Raw genomic sequence first — 9,720 nt, 5'->3', positions numbered from 1 at the left:
AGCAGGTTTAGCCAATTCTGACTTTGTACCTTGCCAAATTATTCAAAATTGCTGGATCTTATGAACAGGGCATTTGTCTTGAGTCTTCATTCATTGTTATTAACTTTTGTTTTTTCAGAACTCTTGTATAGTTGGGAGTGATTCTGTTCTTCATGTCCGGATTCCTTCTAGATTGTAAAGATTCTCAGACTGCTCAAATTAAGTAACATAAAATGCCTGGATAGGGAAAATAAAGCAACAATTGTGCATTTCAAATGTGCATTGCAAGGTGGATTGTACTGCATTTCCAAGCCTGCAAACAGATGTCAACTTTGTACTGCCATAAAAATTCTTATGGCAGCACAAAAAATGAGCAAACAGACTTTTTACCCCTTTGTTGCACCACAAATACCTACATTTTGTGATGACAATGACCCTAGTCATAATTTGTAACATCTTTTTCAGGCTGATGTTTGGTCACTTACAGTAGAAGAGTGCAAGTAGGCTGTGGCCACCTGCACTCTTGGGCTGCCTTGGGCAGGAGCAGCTTGGGGCTTCAAGGGCCTGATCCTGTGAGAAAACAGAGCTCTGGATGCTTCACCCCAACATAGGACAAGCATCCGCAACTAGGAGATTCCTGCCTGCAGACATGCACCCCAAGCTGGAGCACAGCAGGGTGATGCATGCCTCAACTCTCTCAATTCGCAATGACCACTGACACACATACATAGGCACTAATCTAATTAAAAGCATGATTTAAGGATCAATTTGGTTAAACTCCTGAAAACCTGTACACTCAAACTAATGAATATAAAGATGGCATTTATTGATTTAACTTGCACACACAAACTTGTATGTTTATATTTCAAAATATAGAGATGCAGGCTGAACTAGTAAAACTTGTTTTAAATAATTATAAATGTATTTAGACAGCCAGATACATTGTTTGTTCAATTTACTCCTAACTAGCAGAGTGCTCTAGCACTTAATTGTCCAGCGTTAAACTCCCCCTTCATATATCCAGCCTAAATTTATTCAGGCCAGTTTATACCTATTTGATCTTTCTACTGTATCTACCCAAATCCAAAACAACTTTGAATTTAGGATGACCTCCCCAGCAGCCATCTGACTAAACTGTTGCACTATACATGGAAAATGATACATTTGTTATAATATATGCCATGCCCCCTGTCCCTCCATGCCACCTGCCACTGCCTCTCCATGTCTGTGCCCATCTCTGGCTCCCTGCCTCCCCCAAAACCTGCTCCCCCCTACAGCCTGCCCACTATACATCTTGCCCCCCCCATCTACTCCAACTTTCTCCTGCAGCTTGCGCCCCTCCCTCCCACGTGCTCCCCCCTGCTAAAGCTATCTGCCCCAGGCAGAATGGCTCATTTGAGAGGGACACATGGCTATAGGGAGTGTGAGGGGGATGTAGGGTGAGAGGGGAACCTACAGCCTGTCCCCCACCCCATATCCCCCCTGCAGCCTTCCCCCCAATTCGTGCCCTCTCCTTGTCTGCCTCTCATTCCCTCCCCAGCCCCTGCCTTCTTCTTCCCCTAACCCTCTTCTACAGCCCTGTTTCTCCAAGGCAGTCGGTAGCAGCACCACCCCAGCCTGGCCTCAGCCCACCACAATCAGGAAGAAGCAATGGCAGCTACAAGCCGCGCTGGGTTGGGGCTGGAAGGATGATGGCTGCAGCAGAAGGTAAGGTGGAGGAGGCAGGCTGCAGGGGGAAAAAGGATGTGGGGAAGGCAGACAAAGACAGAGGGGACAAGGGGTGGTGAGACAAGCTGCAGACTCCCCCACCCTCTGCCAGCCACATGCTCCCTTCCCTGCCAAACAAGCCATTATGGCCCACAGCTGGTGGTGGTTCAGCTCCAGCTTTAGCCCTGAACTTCTGGCAAAAGCCACAGCTGAGCTGCCACCTGCCCCAAACTGGTATTTGGATCCAAGACGAGGCTTTTTTCCCCCGCTATGCTGTGTGGGGGAATAAAACTTGGTTTGGATTTGAATACATTTGATAGCTAGTTGATATGTTTTATATCTAGTTGATATGCGCTTATGTTTAAACAGGCACACAAGGTTCTTTGGGTGAATCTAATATCTTTTATTAGACGCATCTGAAACCAGGGGACAGCTCCAGGCCCAGGACACAATTCTCACACAAGGTGGCAAAAGAGGGCAGTGCTGTACCCCTGGGTCTCAGGGCCCCGTCCTGATGCACAGGGGTGGAAAGCAGTGGTGCTGGGACCCCGGGGCCCAATCCCAGTGCACAGGGCATGTGCCCCCCAGATCTGCGTGGTGTGGGACAGGCTGCAGCTGCGGGCTGGGGCTGAGGTTGGGTGTAAGTCAGAGACACGGCTCATTAGGCAGTCACGGAAAAGGAGGGTGCGGGCAGCTCCTGCTGTTGCGTGCAGCTCGTCTGGTGGCTCCTGCTTCTGTTCCCACCACTCGTCTGGGAGGGCACGGCGGGGGTAGGGGCCCCCAGATCTGCCTGGCCATGAAGGGCCTGGCCCCAACCCACCCTGTGCAGATCCAGGGGCACATAACTCCCCCCCTCCTCCCCCAGCATGCCCTCCCGGATGAAAAGTGGGAGCAGTGGCGGGAGCCACCAGACGAGCACCAGATGAGCCATGCACAGCAATGGGAGTTGCCCCCCTTCCCACACTCCCCCAATGAGCCGTGCCTCTGTCCTGTGCCTACCCCAACCCCATACCCTCTCTCACCATAGGGTCCTTGATCTGCACCCCCATGCCCCTCCCTCCTCCCCTTCCCCTATGCCAGACTTACCAGCTGCACGCAGCAATCCGTGCTGCCAGCTGTGCTCCTCACTGCGTATGTGCTGAGCTGTGGCTGCGTGCACGCATGGGCATTTAGCTGACAAATTATCAGCCGCATCGGGCTGATTTCTGATACAGAAAATTTTCTTTATATTGGTGCCAATACGATATCGGACCGATATATCAGTGCACCTCTATTTATTAGGACTGAAAACACTGAAGTTTCCTATTTTTTCTTTTTTTGTGAAAAGGCAATATCCTAAAATATTTTAATATAAATTTTTAATCCTCCTTTTTATTTTAATAACCATTACTGAGGTGTACCTTTATTCAACTGCACCCACTCACTACCAGTGAATGCAAGGAAGTTCATGAATGCTGACCTGGGAAGTTTGGCTTTTCTTTTTAAAGGAAGTGTTGTAAAAGACACACACGGGACTATACTCACTCAAGAGCTGCAGTAGCAAAGTAATAAGGTAGATGAAGAGTCAGGACTGCTAACTTTGACAACATTCATTTAACAACAAAGACTAATTTTCAAACCTGGGTGCTTAAAATGGATACTAAATCTATGTTTCACAGATGAAATAAAACTTACTTGATTGTTAAAATTAAATATCTTGATTTCCCACAGACTTTGATGCAATTTAAAGTGTTCAGTACTTCAAGTTAGTTTTAGTTAGGTGCCTCAATTTAGATATTGGAACTTAAACTTAGGTACCCAGGTTTGAAAAATGTGACTGATTTTTAACTTCCTGTGCTAAGAAAGAGCCCTCCAAACCAATGATAAAATGGGTTTTAGACAGGCGACAGAGAAAATGCTAGCCAAAAAATAGGTAAATGAACTGAAAAAAATGTATTTTAAAATAATGTGCATATATTTAGGCTGCAGAGAAATGTCACTAAAGCAAAGTTAAAGAATGAAAAAAAAAATTAAAGATTTCACACATTAGAAGACTAGTTTCACCTAGTTTCCATAACTTAGGATTTTTGATTTTGAATGTAGCGAGAACTGAAAACAAAGAACATACCTGAAGTTGCATATCAGCTGCTGCACAAACTTTTTTTGATTCACAGAGTCGTGACACCATGCTTTTTGGCAGTGGCTTGAATGAAAAAAAAAATCAAATTACATTTAGAACTAGTTAACTGCTTGAGAGCTTCATTGCACTACATTTATAACTAAGGCCAAAAACAAGAAGAGCAAAGAAAGCAAGAAACTTATGATAATGCTTATAAACAGCTGTGATTTTTAAACACATTGGATTAGAAAACTTATATGGACTATTTAATTTCAACAAGTATTATTATCTAAAAGGTTTGAAAATGTGAGTTCAGAATTGCAAAATGATAGAATAAAAATTTGCAGAAACTTTTTAATTAGTAACCAGAAATAACCACTGATTGACTCAACCTTTTTTCTTTAATTATATAAAGTGACCCTTTGTTTTAAGTATATATACACATGTAAAATATAACAGCCTTTTAAATTATTATGATACATAATTATAGTAATTATTTATTCCTGCAAATAATTTCAGAAAAAGAAATACAGAGAGGACAGGCAAAGTCCTCTAGGGTCACCTCATCTAATCTTCTTTGGAAGATATTAGAAGTAAAAAAACCAAAAACTTGCTAACATTAAATGTGTTTGGCAGAATTTCCCATTGGTCTGATCCAAACCCCAATGAAGCAGAGGAGCACAGGATTAGGTTTTATGTTTTTACCAATATAAAAAATACTTCACTATACTGAGCAGCAAGTATGTGCTTTTATACATGATCTGTTTCACATTACTAGAATTATTTAAAATACACCAGACAACTCTTAGGAAACTATTAGATAGATGTTCCCCAACCTTCAAACTATTTTTTCCCTTTGACTGTTATCTAGAATTGTATAAATATATCCAGAGACTGTTCATTGCCAGATTTTAAAAACACTGATAGGTAACACTACATTTCTTGTGACTATTTCTTGAATAAATCAGTCTTCCAAATAAGTAAGTTCTTTTCTGTAAGTTTTGTTTTATTCAGCTAACATGTTAAATACAGTTAAATTAACTCAGTCTTTGCAGTACTGTTCAAAAGCTATCATGGGTTCTTCATTATAACATAGAGGTTTAATATTAAAGAATTCTGAAAGCATACCTAAAGTTTTATAGTCTGTTGAAGTGTTTAAGAGCCAATACATCACATTTATAGATTCTAACAGCATATCCATATGTTTAAATTCTGTATAATTAATCTGACTTGAAGACAAGCTATATGAATGTTCATAGAATAAAACTGTATTTTTGCAGTAGCTTGCAAGATCTGTAACATTTTTGCTCTGGTAAATGTGGTCTTGGGGTATTACAGGACTCATAATGGGGTCAGCTCTTAAATTTCAGTATACAAACTGGACCAATGAATACAAACTCTGCCAGAGAATGAATTGTTTAAAATTATATGATGATTTTAACTCTCTATACTGCTGGCCTCCAGATCAAGAAAAGGATATCAAGCAGAGAGAGATCAAAAATCTAACAAGATTGAACATGATAATAGTGATAATGGAGGACTTCAATGGACCACATATAAACTAGTCAAACAGCATGAGGATATAAAAATTAAGAGAAAATTCATAACAGTTAAGATATTTCTTCTCAATTTATTCTCATGTAACACACAGGAGTTGATTCAACAATTAAAAAAAGATGAGCCACTAAATAAGAGTAACTACAATAAAGATAGTCAAGATCTTGGACAGAAATAAGGTACCAAAAAATAAAAAGGTAGATTGTAATATAATGAAACTGAGGTAGCCAAAAATCCCCAATGTTTGAAGGAAAGAAAATAAAATCCTCAGATGTAGTATGGATGCATTAGAGTTTCATAAAGCATACAAACTACTGAATTAAACAAATAAATAAAAGAAAAGGACCAGAATGGCAATGAGAAAGCCATTATATCGAAATAGTCATACCTGACTATTCAAGCCAACCCAGACTTCATATTAGAAAAATCTAATCCTAATAAAGCCAATGAAAAGGAGCCCAGATTACACCAGGTATGATATAAGAGGGGGAAGTTGTAGCTGAATTTTAGTGGGTGGCCAACTTCATGGCTGGGATCAGAGACGACCATAGCAGGGTGCAGGGCCCAGGGCAAATCAGGCAGTGCAGAGACCAGGTGTGGTGGCAGGGAGTGGCCAGATGCAAAGCCAACCCAGCTCCAACCCAGCTCCAACCCCTCCCCCCCTGGGACAGCTCCGGCTGGGTTAGATTTAGACATGCTTAGAGGTTACATCTACTTCCATCGGCCTGCTTCTCGCCTAGGCCCCCTCCACACCTTACAGGTATTGCGCAAATAATTGGTTCACTGCACAATTACCTGAAGACCAGCTACACATGCAAAGTAGCTACCATGCCATAAGAAGCTCCAACCAGCTATAAAGTTAGACCTCTAAAATGTGTACTAACTTTATAGCTGGTTGCTATCGAGTTTTAATTTGCATACGTACTGGGCCTCCACTGTGGCTTGTAGCCCTGTCAGCTGATAGGCCTCCCAGGTGCAGGGGTGCACCACGTTCAGTGTAAAACCCCCAAGCCCTAGGGATCACAGCAGCTGTGATTGCTATGGCTTAGGAGTGCAGGAAACCCCTGGAGCTGGAGGATCACCACTGTGGCAATCTCTCTGCCCCAGGGGTGCAAGAAACCCACCAGACCAGGGCATCACCACAGGGACAACCCCCCTTCCCCTGCCCTGGGGGCGAAGGAAACCCCTGAGGCTGGAGGATTGCAACAATCTTCTGGCCCCGGGATCCAGCTCCCCCTGCACTGGCAATAAGGCACAATGGAATCTAATGTGTGATCCCACACTCGCACCTCCTGTCATGCACATGTGTAATGGTAGGAGGTGAGATTGTGTGAGTCATGCATTAGATCCCATCATGTCTTTACCTGCATGTGTACAGGGGGTCCTAGAGACCCAAGGAAGGGTACTGTGATACCCAAAAGCTATCCTAACCATGCAGTTGGTCCAATACAAGATATCAACCACAAAAATTCTTGCCTCTCATGTAACGTAAGAGGGAAAACCAATATGGATTTCTGAAGAGAAAATAGTTAAAAGTATAAAAACAAGTAACGAGGAATTCTTTAAGTATGTAGGAAGCATGAAGTCTTGAAAGGAACTTCTGAGTATGTTAAACAATTAGGAGTTAGAAGGAGAAATCAAGAATGATAAAAAGCTTGAAAGAAGCTGTATTGATCTCTTTGACTCTGTCTTCATGGCTGAGAATATCAGTGAGATACCAGACATAAGCAAATCTGGAACAAGGTAATAAGTATGAGGTACTCTTGCAGATTTAAGTTAACGTAAGAAGAAGTGCCAAAACAAATTAATAATTTAAGAAGTGATGATTTACCACGCTCAGATTGTATAAATTCAGGTAGCCTCCATAAAAAATTCAGGCACCAAGGGGCTAAGCTGCTAGAAAAAGGATATGATTCCATTAAACAACACCTACCATACCAAAGGAATAGAGTGCAGCAAACACTGTACCTACACATAAAAAAAAAAGGCTACAGAATTGCATATCTGTACCTGGTGAACTAAATGCACAATTCACAACAAAATGAGAAAACTGGAAGATTAAACAGTATGGCTTAATCAGCACAATGTCTGCAAATGACAATTATATCTCACAAATCATAGGAAAGTAGGGCTGAAAGGGATTGGGCAATAAAGTAGTGGACAAAGTCAGCACATATTATTTGGATATTCAACTTTGATATTTATTTAGATATTCAAAAATGTTACAGTAGCGTTAGAGTGATGTTGATGGTCCAAGAATTATGGGCATTTTTACACATGCAAGCACTACAGCACTGGGCACTTTGAAAAGCACCCAGTGCTATGATGTTTACAGTTGTATAAGCAGTGATATGCATGTCAGCGCTGAGAAAATGGCAGAGGCACACTTTTTTAACTAAAACACATCGAAGGTGCTTTAGTTCAAAAGCGCACTATTACCATTTTCTGTGCACTAACACACATTTTGACACTCATACAACTGCACGCGGCGCAGCACGCAGCGCATCAGCTCACATACGAACCAGACTTGATTAATCGATCTGAAGTGGTGGATCTCTGCCACGTTGCAGGACAAAAAATTATGCGCATGCCCTATGTAAGAGGCAAGGAATTCTTAGTGATGTCTTTTATTGGACTACAGGTCACCAGATGAAGAATATCTTGCATTCAACTCTGAACTGTATCCCAGCTATGCAGCTGATCCAATAAAAGATACCACCCTAAGAAATCCTTATCACTAATAACATTAAAAAAAGGCATTAACAGAGTTTCTCACAAGAGGCTACTAATGAACTTAAGTAGTCATGGTGAGAGGCAAAGTACTGTCCAAAAACTGGCTAAAAGATGGTGGGGGGTGGGGGTTCCAGCTTGGATAAATGGTACATTTTCCTCATAGCAAAATGTTACCAACAGGTACTTCACTGGGTCCAATATTTTAAATATATTAATTTAATAAAAAAGAAGCTAACTAATGAGAGAACAAGATCTGCAACTGATCAAAAATATTTAGGTTAGATCATTTTAGACCAGTAAAGTTATCTTGTAGGCCCCTACCTGGCAAGATCCCAGTCTTAGATCTCATGGAAGAAATGGTCTCTTTGCATTTGTACAAAGCGCCAAAGACTATGAAAATGAATGTCTTTTAGGTCCCTGGGGTCTTCCAGTGCCAAACCAAGGAGTTTGGTGTGGATCCCAGATACACAAAGCTAGATTTCTACTAATGGCACAACTATTTTGCACACAGGGCAATACGAGAAAACTGGACAAGTATCTTTAGATGTTTCTCGGCATTACAAAAAATGATCATCTAAAATCCTGTCAGCAGTGGTGCATGTATTTAATAGTTTTTATTTTGAAATGCTACAGCCTAAAGTATTGCTACAATTAAAGCCAACCTGGCTTTTTCAGTAAAACTTATTCAGTTTTATATTCTGGCTGTCTTATATAACAGCAAGATGAAACTAAGCACACAAACTTTCAACCACTGTGATATGAAAAATAACTTTGCTAATTGGATTTGTGGTAAACCAGAGTTCCACAAATCCACACTGAAACAGGAAATACAGGTTTGAAGTTAACTAAATACAGAAAATCAAGGTTCTGTTATGTGAACAGACACTGTACCTTCCTATCGGACCAGACAGGGAGAACCATCACCTCAGCCTTGCTCAAACACCCTCAGAACCAGTTAACAGAGGTCTAATCTACAGCTCATAGGTAGCCGCTTCTCACAGCTCTCTCATATAAGACAATATGCTAGTGCAGGACTAACCAACTTGACCCCGCAAGTGACTAATGTATGGCCCCCAGGCTCCTACTTGGCTGTCACTGCCCCTTTCACTCCAGCTGCAGCCTGACCCAGCAGCAGGGCTGGCAGGCTGGCATGGTGCAATCCACAGTGATAGAGGAGCCAGCAGCCTGGAGATGCTGTGTAGCACTGTGCCACAGGGCAGTCCCCAGGGAGCTGCAGGTGAGGCAGGGCACTGTGCTGCACAGTAGTAGGGGTGGGGGTGCCCACCAATACATGTGGTGCAATGGAATAGTGGAAGGCCCACCTATGTGCTGCAGGGTTTGGGAGCACATGCCGTGGGGTGGGGTAAGTACATGATGTGAGCCTTGGAGGCCCATGGGAGTCCACTAGTTGCAGTAGCCTTTCCAAAAGATTCTTGACCCAGTTTACTTTTCCAGCTAGCTACTTACAACATTTACTCAAACCTAAGATTATTCTGAATTTAAGATGACCCCACAAATAATTAGATCCTGTACATAAAAATGTATACATTTATTATACTTTCCCATGTATAGAATATAATTATTGGAAAGTCATTTTTAATTCTTTAATTTCTCCCCAATGCTGCAAGAAGGCAGGCGCGCGGGTT

The 9,720-nt window shown here is 42.0% G+C and overlaps 1 protein-coding gene across 1 annotated transcript in view; it reads right to left on the bottom strand.

Moving 5' to 3' along the window:
- MIPEP (mitochondrial intermediate peptidase) overlaps window positions 1-9,720 on the bottom strand; it is a 99,958-nt gene that overhangs the window by 28,833 nt on the left and 61,405 nt on the right. Inside the window, exon 16 of the mRNA XM_025196601.1 lies at window positions 3,794-3,868. Within this exon, the coding sequence (XP_025052386.1) occupies window positions 3,794-3,868 (75 nt within the window). The remainder of the gene's footprint in view (window positions 1-3,793; window positions 3,869-9,720) is intronic.

This window comes from Alligator sinensis, unplaced genomic scaffold, assembly GCF_000455745.1.
Source record: "Alligator sinensis unplaced genomic scaffold, ASM45574v1 scaffold777_1, whole genome shotgun sequence".
NCBI classification, from domain to species: Eukaryota; Metazoa; Chordata; order Crocodylia; family Alligatoridae; genus Alligator; species Alligator sinensis.
This window is presented reverse-complemented; position numbering and strand designations above follow the sequence as displayed.